This window comes from Camponotus vicinus, unplaced genomic scaffold (assembly GCF_025532165.1).
Source record: "Camponotus vicinus isolate PSW18456_S1 unplaced genomic scaffold, iyCamVici1.0 SCAF_12, whole genome shotgun sequence".
NCBI classification, from domain to species: Eukaryota; Metazoa; Arthropoda; class Insecta; order Hymenoptera; family Formicidae; genus Camponotus; species Camponotus vicinus.
The window spans coordinates 7531743-7549285 of NW_028141948.1; the positions used below are offsets into that span (position 1 = coordinate 7531743).

Here is a 17543-nt window from a genome sequence, read left to right on the forward strand (position 1 = left end):
ATCCTCCCGAGCAATAGTAGCATGCGATACTTTCCGGAAAATAAAACAACGTGTTTTACCACCGAATTACCTCAACGTATAGACTTAAGCGGTCGTTGGGAAGTAGCGCTCACGGAGATCCAGTTTCCGTGTAGCTTTTTACATATACGCCCTGGAGAAGGTACATTACAATTCCTCAATGTTAGAAGGAAGAACGAAGAGATAATTCCTGTAGACGATGCCGAAGTATCGCCAGGCGTTTATTCAAATATACGCGATATTATAGAAACGTTGAATTACGCGTCCAAATTGGTAAACTCGCATATCGTTTGGGAATTAAAAGTCGGAGGTAGAGTTGCTGTGAAACTTTCTTGCGTAGAAGAGAAATGCGATATGGTCCATTACGTATATTTTTCCGACAAACTTTGTCGAATACTCGGTTTTGATATAGACGGTAAAAAACGTTCACGCTTACTTTTTCCGTCATTTCTTTTTGCACTCGAGGATGCTACCGAGCATATAATAGCCGACAAACTAGCTAGCTTGTTGCGAGGCATTCCCGACAAACTTTTCGTCTACTGCGACATTTGCGAGCCTTATATCAGGGGTGATGTACAATCGCCCCTTCTTCGAATAGTCGCGCTCAATGTTCGAAATAATTATTTGTTTGCATCTAGCCAGATAACCCATTTTTCGCCCGCGCAATACATCGCTTTGCGTCAAACATGTTTCCGAACAATCGAAATAGATATAAGAGATCAACTGGGGGAAGGTATACCATTCGAATTCGGAACGTTGACTGTGACTTTGCACTTTAGACGTATCGATTAGATATTATAAAATACACGGAATCTGCGAAAGAGAAAAAGTGCATTTGACCGTTCATTATTATTATTATTATTAATGGACTATTACTCGGTATATCGCGACGAATTACAGAACAGAGGCGGTCGCGGCGGCGGAATCCCACGAGTTTTCGTCGGATCGCCCTATCAGCGCGGTCACGGAATCGGCAGTTTTCTCGGGGGATTATTCAGACGCGTACTACCATATTTAGGTAAAGCCGCGCGAGCTGTGGGGAAAGAAGCTTTACGAGCCGGCGTTAATGTAATCGAAGATGTCGAAAACAATACGCCATTTAAGATAGCAGTCAAACACCGTTTTGAAGAATCGCGAGACAAACTCAAGAGAAAAGCCAAAGAAAAAATAAGTAGTCTAATGAAGGGCTCGGGATATAAGTCTGATGCGAAAATGCATGTAGCTCAGTTCCCTTTTGTCGGGCTTGATAATCACATCGCACGATCCGCAATAACATCGGCTCGTAAGCGACGACGGACGAGTAAGAAAATCAAAGCGGTTGGGAAAAAAAGAACGAGTACAAAATCACAGAGAAAAGAAGAAGAAAAGTCATACGGTTGTGAAAAAAAGACTTAAGACGTCTGCGAAACGGCGTAAAATCGGTAAAAAACGTACCGTATCCTGTTACGTCCCCGCATAAATTTCAACCAAATTACCGACTAAATCTCGCGCTCTGGATAGAACAAAACTCTAATTACCGACTTCAGATAACACCGGCTCCGCCTAAAACGAATCTACCTTACCAACACCGGATAGAACTAACCCACGATAAAAACGAGTTATCTCCCTATCTGACTCCCGGCCACACCAATAGATGGCAACCGTCATCTCCCACCCCTAAGGAACACCCCCATCATCCCTACCTCCCCACTCTTCAATCCCGAATCAAGGGACCTCAGTGCAGTCCCAAAACCCGGCACTTCGATTCCGAGTCCCGAGCGAGACACTTCTCTTCTAGAAGTGTTCCCTGGACACGCAATAATTCCATTTCTAAACGCGATCCTATTTCCAGTTGAGATTCTATTTCTAAACGCGATTCTATCTCCAGTTGTAACTCCATATCCGAATACAATTCTATTCCGACTGCGAATTCACTCCAAAACTTACGACGACTACCATTTCATACTGCCAGCATCCGCGCCGATAGCTCTCGAACAATCTATATTGTAACCTAACATTGTAAGTAAACCAAATACACTTGAATATACTCTTAGTTATTATACACAGTGTTGAAATTTAATATGCCTAACCCTGTACGCATCTCCTCCAACGAATCGGCACGAATTCCTTAGCCATACTATAAACCTGGTTTCGATCATCCGCGAGCAGTGTTAATACGGTGCCTACCACGCGGCACGGTTATCACGGGCTCTTAACTCCGCCGTTTAGTGCTAACACTCTGCACACTCGGCACTCCCACCCCCTAAAAGATCGGTACTCCGGTGCTAATAAGCTGCACGTTGTTCTAGATCATTCCTACCATCTCCCATGATCGAACCCAGCCGGCTTGCTAATTCCGTTTTTCTGTAGATGCCTAAAGCAAGGAGAGGCGGACATCAATTTTACGCGCGCAGTTTATATTATAAATTCAAATACGCTCCCGTGACCGAAACTGATAGCGAGTTCCTGGGGACTGAGCGTATATACCTCGATACTGAGTACGAAGCATTCTTCAACCCGCAAGTCCAACTAAAAGGGATCAAGCCTATAAGAAAGGATATCCGTATTAAATCAATCGAATATTCGCAGTGGCCGCGTAATCTGACAACCCTAGAAAGTAAGCCGTCACTACCGCCCCTGAACTACGCGCCCGGGGATCCCCGGAAGACGCGCTACCTTCAGATCCGCGCAGAAGTCTTACACAAGGAATACGGGGCCAGTACACCCGAACACTGGAGCACCGCGGACCAGCTGATAATATTGGATTAATTCCCCACGCGCTAAATCCAGTAAGAACCCAGGACACAATGGAACACGATTTTGAAACCGAAAGAACCACGCAAGTTTCACTTTTATTGCCCCAGACGAGGCAAGGATTCACCCTTGGCCCCCCTGACAGGGCAACCCTTTGCCTGAGTTTTATTGCCCTGACCCTTTCAGGAATTTTCACTTTTCCAACTCGTAAGAAACCCCGAAGTAATATTTAGCAAGAAATATTATATATGTAAATTCTACAAGCGATTAAAAACTCTGAGGATAAATAAATAAATAAACTATCAAATTATTGTAAATTCAGCCGTTACCCTTTTTTTTATTCTCCTAACTCAAATACACTACGTCCACATGAATCGCGAACACACGCACGGCGAAGTATTCGACCGACTCACGAATATTCGTTGCACATACATTTCGGGGTTCGCCAATAGGATCCATCTAACTCCCTATTGCGTATACTGCTTCGCCAACTCGAATAATATTAACAAGGACCCATACGCGTATTTCAATGTCCATTTAGCCATAGATAGCGATACCTACGACGGGGTACGTTGCACTGTATGCTCTCGAAATCTCGCAAATTTCTTCCCTTTTGACTGCAACCAATGTATCGCTGCATATGTTAGATTCGCCAGGGAGTTAAGGCAGCAAGGCATAAATTATTATTCACTTCCTGACCCGATTAAAGTTTTCGTGACCGGCACCATACCCGCTAGCTTTACTGTACGGGACTTCCCGTGACCACAAGAGCCACGGCACCCCTCGCCGGTAACCTTGTCGATAACTCCCCAGCGGCCGGTAACGTCGTTTCCGCCGCTAACGCCTTCGGGGCCTCTTGGTTCGCTTTCCCTTGGGAAAATCTATCGCTCGGGTAGCCTAGTCGCAGGCACTCCCCAGGGCCTCTGCCCCTGAAATAAGCGACCCGTCCGGCGCAAGGTCCGAGTACTCATAGGAGCCGCGACCCCGCCGAGACGTAACAATCCGATATATTTTCTTAAGCGGTTATATTCGAAGCATTCTAATTTAACGACGGTGGTGAGCGACGGACGACAGCGAGCAATTTGCGATAAAGAAATATGTCTTTTCTTCACACGCATTCGAGCGAGTGTTTAAAGACCGAACTCGATCTCTTCTCTCTACCGCCTACGCAAACTAGCATCGAAAGTTCGCAATGGATTCATTACAAACCCGTGACCTCTCTCTCGGACGACTCGCCGATAGAATTCGTCATCCCCGGACACGGAGAAGAATATTTAGATCTCACGCACACCATGCTGAGTCTTCGTCTACGTGTAGAAACAAACGCCGATTCCGCAAGACAGACTTCAGGAACAAGCGCCGAAAGAATAGCCGTAGGCCCTGTAAATCATTTGCTTCATTCTATCTTCAATCAAATCGACGTGTATTTCAATCAGAAGCTCGTGTCGCCTCCGAACAACGCTTACGCGTACCGCGCGTACATAGAGACGTTGTTAAATTATTCTTCACCCGCAAAAACTTCCCATCTAACTTCCTGTCTATGGGACATGGACGCACCTGGACACATGGACGATCTGATGGAATCAAATCCCGGCAATCCCGCTCTCGCGAGACGCGCTCGTTACATTTCCGGAGGGAAGGCGTTAGATCTCGTAGGACATCTCCATTGCGACGTTTTCAATCAAGACAAATTTTTAATTAACGGTGTAAAAGTACGGTTGAGATTCGTTCGTTCGAAAGATTCGTTCTGTCTCATGGAAAGTAGCGGATCATCGAAAATTCATATTCTCGATGCTACCTTGCTCGTTAGAAGGGCGAAAATAAACTCGGGTTTGTTACTCGCGCATGCTAGAATGATGAGTAAAGTTACAGCCAAGTATCCGCTCACGAGAGTCGAGGTTAAAACATTCACGATTCATAGCGGTGTTATGGGTGAATCGTTAGATAATGTAATACTCGGTCAATTACCGAAGCGAGTAATAGTTTGTTAGTAATAAAGCGTTTAACGGTGACAGAAAATTAAATCCGTTTAATTTCAAGAACTACGGAATAAATTTCTTTTCGCTGTACGTCGATGGCACGCAAATTCCCAGTAGACCTTTGCAACCAGCTTTCTCCGTGGAGGAACCGCTTTACATCGAAGCTTATCAATCGCTTTTCTCGGGAACGGGCATTCATTTTTTGAACGAAGGAAATTCTATAAGCAGAGACGATTATTTCAAAGGATATACTTTATTCGCTTTTGATTTTACTCCCGATCTATCCGCTAATTGTGCTGGACATTGGAATCTCGTCAAACATGGTAGTTTACGATTAGAAGTGCGATTCGTAAAGGCATTTTCCGAGACGGTTAATTCTATTATCTATGCCGAATTCGATAATGTCATAGAAATCGACTCGTCTCATCAGGTCATCGTCGATTTTTCGGGGTAAATTTTGTATAGACGCTTAAAATTGTTCCCCCTCTACCTCGCTCAAAACACCGACATCAGCGCGCAGCGTTTCGAAAAATATTCAGTTTCGTTGGAGACACGCTCGGCGTCGTTGTTTCACATAGAGCCTCGCGTCGAATCACATAAGTTTTTCGTAAGATGGATATAGTCGTCGATATTCAGGGTTTCCGCGATGCAAAGAAAAAGTTTATCCCTAAGGAGGTTGCTGTTGTAGCGATTGACGCTCCAATCGTCGATCATTGGATTATGATACCGCCGCATTCGTTTGCCGAATTACCTGAAAAAATAAGACAAGAAAACAACTGGCTCACGCGAAATCATCACGGCATTAAATGGTTCGATGGCGAAACTAATCCGAAATATTTTACATCGCAACTGCGGCAAATTACAAGATGCGTGCGTCACATTTATGTTAGAGGAAACGAGAAAGCGAGTTATTTGAGGAATCTACTTTCTAGAAATATATATAATTTGGAAGGCATCTCACCGGCATTCAAAAATCTGACGGTAGAACAAGAGTGCGGACATCACGGATTTCGAAAATTCGGAATCTTTCATTGTGCATTACGCAACGCTTACAAATTAAAAAGCTGGATTGTTGCGCAAAATAATTTCAGCAGCGACGGAGACAGCATTACTCAAACGACTTGCAGTTCTCCCGAAATTTTGATAGTAAGCGACGACGACGACGACGACGACGATGAAAATGAAAATATTAAAGCACAATCAAATAATAAAATAGAGAAGAAAAATCTGCAAAAAATCGAACGCGCGGCTATTAACCGCCCCACGCAAACAGAAAATCCGTTAGCTGTACAACCCGAAAACAAGCCACCAAAAGAAATTATTCAAATAATACCGCTTGTTCGCTCGTCTTCGCTGCAAACAAATGGACTCTCGCGAAATTCTGCAAGCATTGTGTCAGCTAGATGTCAAACATGTGGGAGTCTATCCTGCCGACAGATTGCCGATGGTGTGGACGAGGTCGACGGCCATCGTCGCTAATACGGACAATCATAATCGCCCTGGAGAACACTGGATCGCTTTCTTCCTCGACGAAGACGGTACAGGGACATACTTCGATAGCTACGGAATACCGCCCTTGTATCCGGGTTTTTTCCTACGTCTCCGACGAAATTCCAACATTTATCGATGGAATACCGAACAACTACAAGGGCTTTTCTCTCAAACCTGCGGACTCTACAATTGTGTATTTTTATATTATATGTGCAGCGGTTACGATCTCGATGGATTTCTTAGTCTTTTTTCCGAAAATTGCGAATATAACGATCATTTAATCGTAGAATTATTTCATAAAATTTTTCTTCGCGAAAAGAAACATGAAAAATATAATGTTAATTAATAGCGTGTTTAATTGTAAGAAGATATAAAAAATATTTTTGCGAAGTACTACGAATTGCGAGTATATTAATAAATGTGAAAATTTTTTATCTTAATTCGTGTTTAATACTTTTAGCTTTTCCCTTCTTCCTTTATAACACCCCCGCCTCGCGTTCAATCATTCGCATGTTCATCTTTTTACCTCTGTAGTGCAATGTAATCTAATTATAATAATTATTGTCTCCTGCTGAGATGCTTTGTCTTTTTTTTTCCGATAAAGCGCGTCATGAACCGTTCGAGCGGAGGGGCTTGTTTCGATATTCCATAGCGGGCCCCGAGACGGAGTGGGGAGGTAAGGATTGTTTCCTCGAGACATATACCGCCGGCTACCCTCCGAAAGTCGGTAGGTGGGGGGTTCGTTCTGCCAAGACGTAGCGAGAGCGACTAAGGGCTAGGTAACGGGAATTTGACTCGGAACCCTATACAGGTGGGCCAGAGCTGGAGTGGGAGGAGGATTGCTTCTTCGAGTCTAGTACCGTGGAGGTAGGGAAATAAAAATTTGATAAATCCCCGACATAGGGGGCGTCGACCAATCGCAGCTCTGGGCCACTATGGTGCAAGCCAATCAAACTCTGGGCCACTATGGTGCAAGCCAATCAAAATCGAGACTTCGGGAGGCGGGTTATTGTTTCCACCAATCAGAACGCCTCCCTCCACTTCAGCCGGTCACGCCCACGGCGCCAGGGGTCGAGTGGTGGGGGTTTGTTTTGACGCACCATAGTGGCCCATATCTACTAACGAGCAATAATGCCGATGGGATTTGTCTCGACTCCGACACGTGGCAGCAATTTCAAGCCTGCATGGATCATATGAGGCAGTATTTGAACGCGGATCAAAAAAGAACGGGGGGATTAAATCCGATTATTATTAACAATATCACCATCAACTTTACCAGTGCTTATGGCGCGAGGGCTATTCTAGTGGCATACAAGGAAACCACCGAATATTCCGCGACTAATGGCGAGAAGGAAGAACAACCTCCGTTGAAGAAACGAAAAACTTATAACACCGCTATCGTGATGCAAAAAGTTACTTTCCTCGGTTTGGAAAATATTATAAAATGCGTAGATACGCATTTGTCGCAATTAATTAATATCGTTGATACTGTCAATACATGTGCTAACTATATAATAAACGAAATAGAATTGAAACTTCCCTCATCGTACATAGATTGTGAAATTATAAAACTCACACTTAAAGAAAATTATGAAGAAATCGAACAAAGTGTCCGCACTCAAATTAATAATTTAACATTTTTAGATGTATATTTCAGCATTGTATTTGTAGAGATACTTTCGCTTAAATTTAATGAAATTTCTTGTACGATTTTACAGAAACGAAAATTTTATGAAAACCAATAAATAAATGTACATCGATAAAATTTAATAATAAATATCAAATTTTTCTTAAAAAAAATTCACAGAGTACTTTTTTTTACTACGTTTTCAATATATCTCCCAATATCTCCTTCTGACCTTTACTGCGAACACGCAGCAACACGTCGTGTATTATTATTATTATTATTATTATTATTATTATTAGCATTAAACGAGTATTTTTTCTTATAAAGAAATAAATGATTTTAAAAATTTATTCTACTCGTGTAATAGCTATGGTCAACGCAAAATAAAAATCTTTGACAAATGAAATAATTACAAATTTTTTTTATTACGCTTAGTTTTTAAAAAATCATATGCGTATATCAATACTTAATTAAGGTAATTAGAAAAATGCTTGGCGTCAGTTGCTTTTTCGAAAAACAAAATAAGAAATCAAAAATAGATTATTCGCGCTACGATGAAAAATATAATTACAATACGGTATGACTACAAGAAATTTCAAACTTCTACATTTTTTTCGAACTTCTCCGAGCGGCGATAAAGGTTTGTTTGGCTTTCCTTTTTCGAGTGGGGAGCAAAATATATAAAAATGGACAACCTTTAACCGAATATAAGCATTTTCGAGATTTTCTTCGCCCGAGGAAACTTGTACGATTTTCGCTCGCGTGTTATTCCTTTGAGGAAAAAAAGTGGCGTGTAATAAGACTTTGATATCGAGATGTGTAAAGTTGGCTGCGAATTTATCTCCAAAGATAAATTCCGCGAGCTACATTTCCAAATTAACGGAAACGAGTGAACATAATTATAGTGTATTTTCGAGTTTCGCGTGTGCCTGCTCCGATACAATGCTTGCAATTTTATATAAATTGGGGCATTTCGGCGGCGACGCGAAATTGCTAAATCTTACCGGCGAAATAATTAGTGCACGAAGAGCCTTGAGAGAATATGAGAAATATGAAGAAGAGGAAAATGTAGGTGGGCATGTAACCTACCTACTCCAAAACTACAGCAGGATCCAGTCGACGGGTAATTATTTTACTTATTTTATTTATTTTTACTTTCGATGAAAAAAAATACGAAAAATCGCGATTATAAAGTTAAATATTTAATTACTAATTAATCACAGGAAACAATAATCCCGCGAGAACAGCGATGGTGCGACCTTCGCGTAGACGCCGCGCTGAAGAAGAATCCGAGGCAGGTCCTTCACGTAAGTTTGCACGTAATAAAAACGCGTGCTAATTTTTCTCAGATAGATTGTTCGGTAGTAATAAAAATAATAATTAATACTAATAAAAATATTCTACATTTCAGGAAGACCGCGATTACTCGAGGAAAATCCGGCGATTCCCGTTGTCGTTCTTGACGACGATGACGACGATGATAACGGCGAGGAAAACATGGACGATGACGCTGCCGACATCACATACGCAGTCAGCAGCCCCGATAGCGAAATGTTCTCGCCAGGTAAGATGATGATGTAAAATATATACTAAAACGAAAATCCGAATATAACAGTATTTTTAAAACTTTTTTTAAATTTTGTTTCTATAATATTAAATATTCAAATCTTAAAATATTATTAGAATTTCTGCGAGAGATGGAGGAGCGCGAGAGAGTGGAGATTAATGAAGAAGAGCCAGAGGAGAGCGGAAAAGAAGAAGAAGTGCAGGAAGAGGAAGAAGTGATAGTGGTAGAAGAAGAAGAAGAAGAAGAAGAAGAGACAAAGAGAGAGGAAGAAGAGGGGAATAGTTAGGACTAGGCCGGTTCTAACCCAGGTCCTCTCAGGGGGGGTGAGGCGCGAGGGGATCTCAGCGGCGTGGGGGAATGACGTCACGAAGGATGGAGGGGGTTTTCGTTGGCGCGGGGGAATGACGTCACGCGGGACGGAGGGGATTTTGGCGGCGCGGGGGCTGCGGGGCGGGGGACGCACGAATAAACAAAAATGGCGGTATTCCTATGAAGAAGATTTTGGGTCTCTCTCTATCCCTCTCTTTATCCTTTTATTTCTCTATCCCTCTCTCTTTACCCCTTTTATCTCTCTCTCTGTCATCTCTGTATTATCGCAAGTATACAATATTACCAGTTAATAAACAATATAAATAGAAGTATTCTTTGAAGGATTGGGTGGATGGAAATGCGTGCGAAGAAATTACGTCATGATTTAAACTTAAAACTCTTTATTTATGTTTTATATATTTTTCTTACGTACTATGGACTAAAAACTAAAGCTGCCAGTTCGCAATCGACGATTTTGTTACAATTAAAAATATATATATAATTTATTTAAATGTGTGTATGTGTGAGTTTAATAATTAAAATTTAATAAAAAGTATACAATATAAAAGAAAAATAATAATATATAAAATAGACCGTCGGGCTATGTTGGGGAAGCCGTTTCTGAAAACAGAAGAAAACATATGCATTTCATTAGTTTAAATTATTTAATAATTTATTTTAAGATACTTTTGATATATAATAAATTAAAAGATACTTACAATGTTATCCATGACTCATCTATTTTAATTTGTGCAAATAGGGCACATGTCGCAGGGCAATATTTGATTCAAACATTTTTTGCACCTTTTGCATGACATATTATCCATATTGGCACAAGCTATGGTTCTATGTTCTCGAACAGAACTAGTTTCTTCAAACTGATACGGTACTCCTAGAAAGCATTCGGTACAATATTTCGATCCATATTCCATATAGTAATAGGAAATGCAACATATCTTTGTTGCTTCGTTTAATGTTATTATTTCAGGTATGCTTAAATTTCGCTGTTTCTTTTGAAATAGTTCATCAACAATAGAGTCACTATTGTCACTATCGTAATCACTGTCCTTCTTCAAGGGTTCTATATCAAATCCATCATCTTCCATCTCTCTCCTCTCTCTCTCCTCTCTCTCTATCTCCATCCTCTCCGCCACAACTGGATCCATCCAATAATCGTAATCATCATCCGTATCATCATCGATGATAATTACGTTTTCTTCAGCCATTGCACAAGACCACCGAAACACAGAAGAGCAACGAAAGAAATGATACTCTAGTGCAGCAGACTACCGAAACACAGAAGAGCAACGAAAGAAATGATACTCTAGTGCAGCAGACTACCGAAACACAGAAGAGCAACGAAAGAAATGATACTCTAGTGCAGCAGAGTCCTCTTCATTATATTTTTTTAACATACACAACATAAATAGAAGTATTCTTTGAAGGATTGGGCGGATGGAAATACGTAGATAACAACACATTTTTGAGATATTTCGGGGTCCGACCTTTTCGAGCAATCTGTGAATCATAGCGAGATAACAAGACATTTTCAACCCTAGGTTCAGTTACAAAAAAATTTTTTCTTTGTGCCTCCCAACAATCTCTGAAAGTTTGTTGGCTGAATATAAGAAAGATGACATAAAGTTATAAAAATATATATAAGGTTATAAAAGGTTTTTTATACCCTTATATATTTTTTTATAACTTTATGTCATAAACTTATATTTTGAGATATTTCGGGGTCCGACCTTTTCGAGCAATCTGTGAATCATAGCAAGATAACAACACATTTTCAACCCTAGGTTGTTACAAAAAAATTTTTTCTTTTGTGCCTCCAACAATCTCTGAAAGTTTGTTGGTTGAATATAAGAAGGATTGAAGCGCATCAGATCATAGTACGTGATTTGAAAGCGCATCGGTATAGCAAAAGTATAGTGTTCTGTCAGAAAGTATAGTGTTCTATCAGAAAGTGTGATAATATATATTGTGTGATTATATATATATATACATATATATTGTGTGATTATATATAAAATGGAAAACATCGAACAGGCTGAACGCGACCTGGTGGAGCGATCCAACCAAATTGCCACCTTGGGCGAATATTTTGCATAGCTACAACGATGCAACGAGTACATCGAGTCGCTGGAAGAGCAAAGTCGGATCAAACGACCACGATTATCGATCGGGAATCGACAATCGCTGATTGCTCGGATCGCGCGACTCGAAGGTGCAAAGACTCGATTACAGAGACAGTTTATGCCCAGTGGTGGTAATTACAGTGGCGACAATAACGCGGGTGCCGGATGTAGCGCGCATCAAAATGAACTTGTGTGGCGCGAGATTGATACGTTCGATAACCGTATTCTGACCGGTGCTGTGATTAACGCAAACCATATCGAACCTCGTCAATTTCTCGAGGATGCCAAAGACATCGTGCTCGAGCAAGTACAAGACGTTATAAGAAGACACAACAGTATAAAAGTGAACACTATATTCAATGGTGAATTTGTGTCGGGTGATAAGCGTGCAAATAAAAGTACCAATACGAGAAACTGTGAACTCTTTCGCACATCCGATTTACACGAGTGGTACGAGCGTCGCGTTATCGAACCCACTCTAGCATCGCTGGAAAAATTTCAGGAACGCGATAGCGGGTGGGCATTGTCGCGAATATTGAATTTGACTGTAAATATAAATAAGTATAATCCTATGCGCGCGGGATGCCATATAAAATTGTCGCGGGAGATTATGATGAAGAGAGCAGTGATAACGTACAATCAAAAGACAATGCGTGTTTCGCGTGGGCAGTGGTCGCCGCTCTATATCCCGCAGAAAGAAAGGCAGAACGGGAATCATCGTACCCGCATTACGCGACAGTGCTGAATCTCCGGGACATTGAGTTTCCAGTGACTGTCAATCAGATTAAAAAATTTGAACTTGTCAACGATATTTCAACGTGTACATCGAGAAAGAAAACAGCATTGTCCCGATACGTCTTTCGGAGCAGAAACGGGATATGCACGTCAACCTGTTGTATGTGGAAGACGGCAACAGCGTCGGGCATTTCGCTTGGATCAAAAATTTATCCCGGCTCATGAGCTCGCAACTGAGCAAAAAGGACCACAAGAAATATATCTGTGACCGGTGTGTATAATTTGAATAATTTATGTAATTATAAAATATAATGCATTGCATAAATCTTTAATTTAAATATTCTTTTACAGATGTTTACACTACTTTAGTTCGAATGACAAGTTGCAGTTACATACGGTAGACTGCGGAAAGATGAACGCATGCGCTATCCGGTTTTCCGAGCGATAAGGACAAGTGGTTATCGTTCAACAATTACAACAGGAAAGAGCAGCTTCCATTCATCGTGTACGCCGACTTGGAATGCGTTTTGACCAAGATGGAGGAGGAAGAAAAGAACGCGTACCAGCACCATCGGGTATTTAGTATAGCGTATTATATGCATTGTTCGTACGACGACTCGTTATCCGTTTATAATTCTTGCCATAGCGCCGATTGCGTTTTGTGGTTCGCCGAAGAACTTAAAAATTTAGCAATTCGCGTTAAGACTATTTTAATGACTACAAATGTCCTCATGGTAGATTTAACGTTCGAAGAGTGGGAAAAATTTCACAGCGCAACGCATTGTCATATATGTGAAAAACTGTTTACGCAAGAAGACGATACACGTGTACGTGATCATTGTCATTTGACCGGACGATATAGGGGTCCCGCGCACTCAAATTGCAATCTAAATTACAAAGAATCATTATATATTCCCATAGTCTTTCACAATTTATCCGGTTACGACGCACATTTCATTATCGAGGATATAGCTACGGCGTTCGAAGGGGAAATCGAATTACTTCCGATAACCAAGGAAAAGTATATATCGTTTACAAAAACTGTTAAACTCGCACAAGACAATTGGAAAAAGTATATAAAATTAAGTTTTATCGATTCGTATAAATTTCTTACGGCAAGTCTCGACAAATTGGCATCTTATCTAGACAAAGACAAACTCAAAATTTTAAAATCAGAATTTCAAAATTTATCTGCAGAAAATTTCAGTTTATTAACACGGAAAGGCGTCTTTCCGTACGAATACGTCGACTCTGTGGACAGGTTGCAAGATATGTGTTTACCATCGCGCGAATCGTTTTACAGTTCTTTGACCGGTGAAACTATATCCGAGAGCGATTAGCCAAGAACATCTGGACGCGATTCTCCATTCGAACGCTAGGCGAGTATAGCGATTTGTACCTGAAAATCGACGTCTTGTTATTAGCCGATATTTTTGAAAACTTTCGCGATAGTTGCATCAAAAGTTACGGACTCGACCTCGCGTATTATTATACTCTTCCCGGATACACGTGGGATGCCATGTTAAAGCATACAAAGATTACGTTCGAATTGTCATCGGTCATGTTTATTGAACGCGGTATACGCGGTGGTCTGAGTCAGTGTTCTAACAGATACGCGCGCGCTAATAACAAGTACATGCAACAATCGTACGATCCATCGAAACCATCGTCGTACTTGATGTATTTCGATGTAAATAATTTGTACGGATGGGCAATGTGTCAACCGTTGCCCTATGCCGATTTTCGATGGGTCAACGACGTGTCGAATTTTGACGTAGCATCGATCGCGTTAGATTCGCCTACGGGTTATATCCTCGAAGTCGATCTCGAGTACCTGCAACATCTTCACGATACGCACACTGACCTTCCGTTTTGTCCGACACGCGACAAGGCAAACTCCACGCAACATTATACGATAAGAAGCGTTACGTGATACACTACCGTAATCTACAGCAATGTACGCGACACGGCCTTCGCGTTACAAAAATACATCGAATTTTACAGTTTTCACAATCTCCGTGGCTTCGCAGTTATATCGAATTAAATACACAGATTAGAACACTCGCGAAAAATGATTTTGAAAAAAATTTATATAAACTGATGAATAACGCGGTATTTGGCAAGACGATGGAAAATGTGCGTAATCGTGTCGACGTAAAATTATTAACAAAGTGGGACGGACGATACGGCGCAGAAGCAATGATAGCGAAACCAAATTTCCATAGTCGAAGTATTTTTTCGGAGAATCTGGTTGCCATAGAATTACGCAAACTAGAAGTAAAATTTTATAAACCAATCTATATGTCGGCATGTGCATACTAGACATTTCTAAAACGTGCTTGTATGAATTTCACCACGAGTACATGTTTCCTCTGTATCGCGACAAATGCCGGGTAATGTACACCGACACAGATAGTCTAACATATCACATCGAATGCGTCGATGTATATAAAAACATGAAGCGCGATATCAACCGATTTGATACGAGCGATTATCCAATTGATAACGCGTACGGTATATCGCTCGTGAATAAAAAAGTACCGGGTTTAATGAAGGATGAAAATAACGGTGCGATAATGACCGAATTCGTCGGGCTTAGAGCAAAGGTGTACGCGGTGAGAGTGGACGGGAAAAAGGATACGAAGAAGATTAAAGGCGTTAAAAGTAATGTCGTAGCGCGTAATATAACCTTCGACGATTACACGCGGTGTTGCACGATGAGATCGAAATGACGTGACAGCAGTCATGTATAAGATCGAAATTGCACAAAGTGTATACTGTCCGCGAGACGAAAATTGCTCTGAGTCCGTACGATGACAAGCGGTATATCGTACCTGATTCGACTGACACGTTACCATGGGGACATTATAGGATACCTTTGTAAATAAATGTATATTTTGTTTATTATTAATTGTATATATATTGTACATAACCATGTACGCGCTACCGAAAACCCCCTCCATCCTGCGTGACGTCATTCCCCCGCGCCGCTGAGATCCCCTCGCGCCTCGCCCCCCCTGAGAGGACCTGGGTTAGAACCGGCCTAGTCCTAACTACTGAGGGGGATGAAGAAGAGGAAAATGTATACGCTCCCTCCAGAGAAGGTAACTTTATTAATTTATTTATTAATTTAACTTTATTAATTTATTTTTATTAATTTATCGGTATTTTTATGCTCGAATTTAATCCAACTAATTCTTAATTTTTCTTTAGAAACTCGTCGCTGGGGGATTAGCTATTCCCCAGAATATTAGTAACGGAATAAAAACAACGAATATTGCTAAAAAGGTGAATTATTTCGTTGTATTATAACATTCATAGTACGGATTACATTCGAGTATAAAAATATTAAAATAATAAAAATAGTATTTTATAATTTATACGGTTTTTTATTTTTAACAGTGCAATACGGAGGTGGTGTTGACGGCAAACAAAATTCAGCGCTCTCTCGCAGCAATGAGGAAGAAGAAGCGGAGGAGGAGGAAACTGAGGGGGAGGTAGCTGAGTTACCCCGCTCGGAAAATATTTCATCCGAGACTGAGGAGGGTGAAGAGGGCGCGGAGGAGGAGGAGGAGGAGCAGCATGAGTACCAGCAGCAACAACAACATCAATAACAGCAACAACAACAGCAGCAACAACTTCAGCAACAGGTCGGAAATAATAATTTCAATTTTGTAAATTTAATATCGGAAAATGCGCGACAATTTAGAAGATTCCGGGTAATCGGTAGAGAAGCGAGTTTCACGATACGACCGTTGACTGAAGGCGTCGATATATATCACTCGTTAGAAAACGCGTTTCGCGAAATTCACGCCTATGCGTTAAATTCATGCGAACCGGGCGATTACGTAGGATTATCGTTTGATTCGCCGAATTTATCGCATGGTCCTGCGGGTATATCTTTTCGTCCGGCGCGTGATTTGAGTTATGAGGATATTTGTCGCGTGCTCGGGTCGTATTAATCTATAATTGAAATTAATTACATGTATATAATTCGCAAACTTTGTAAAATTATGTGTATTATAATATGACTCGAGCACGCCAAGTTTTTGTAAGTCGTTTGGGTCTTAATTTTTTTAGTTCTGAATTTACAACTCGGGTAAAATTTTTGTATGTAACTTTTCTTAAATCCTTTAGTTCCAGGTTTACATAGTAAAACTTATGATCTTAAACCAAGTCGATTAGTTTTTCTCTTTAAATTCAAAATTGGCGATTAATGCAATCGTTATTGCAGTAAGTGTTAAATAGTTTCATGACTTACTATTTGTAATCTAATATAAAACCCGCAATATATTAGTGCTATTTCATATTTTGTACAAATATTTATTTGGATCACACATAATAATGTATTTTTATATATCATACAAAGTATTGAACTTATTTTGAAAATCATTTTTATTTTGTCGAGAATCTGTAATACATAAATGCAAGATAGAATTTGTGATAAATTTATTTCAAATTACAAATCCTATCAATTGCTTCAATGTACTTGGCTAGTTAATTATTGATTTCATATTTAGTTTTGATTTTCTTTTTAGGAAAATTATATATATTTTTTGAGGGAAAATTTTTATAAATTATTTTTAGCGATATTTTTTTATTAAAACATTTTGTTGCATACAAGGTGGAATATTTTTTATGTATTTGATTTTATAGTAAAAAATTTGAGTTGACAGCGACTGGTCATCCGCTTAATGTCAGATTCCATTTATTATTCTCTGTTTCAGATATCTACGAGTAAGAATTGGCCCTACCAATGTTTATCGTATAATTTCGAGGAAAGAAAAGAATCGTGGAGTCCGCCGGACATAACACTCCCCGCCTTAGACAAATGTTGGGGGTATACAACATTTGCAAATAATGGAAATATTCGATTCTTTTCTTTCTGAGAAAGAAGAATTACTATACGCATTGTTATGTACTTATGGTAATGTGTAATAGTA

At 40.3% G+C, this 17543-nt stretch overlaps 2 protein-coding genes across 2 annotated transcripts in view; one reads left to right on the forward strand and one right to left on the reverse strand.

The window, feature by feature from the left end:
• LOC145963070 (uncharacterized) overlaps window positions 1–17543 on the reverse strand; it is a 250716-nt gene that overhangs the window by 109860 nt on the left and 123313 nt on the right. The gene's annotated exons all lie outside the window — the stretch shown is intronic.
• On the forward strand, window positions 3849–4742 carry LOC145962436 (uncharacterized). Its single transcript, XM_083083494.1, has one exon. The coding sequence runs from the start codon at window positions 3849–3851 to the stop codon at window positions 4740–4742; it is 894 nt and encodes a 297-aa protein (XP_082939620.1).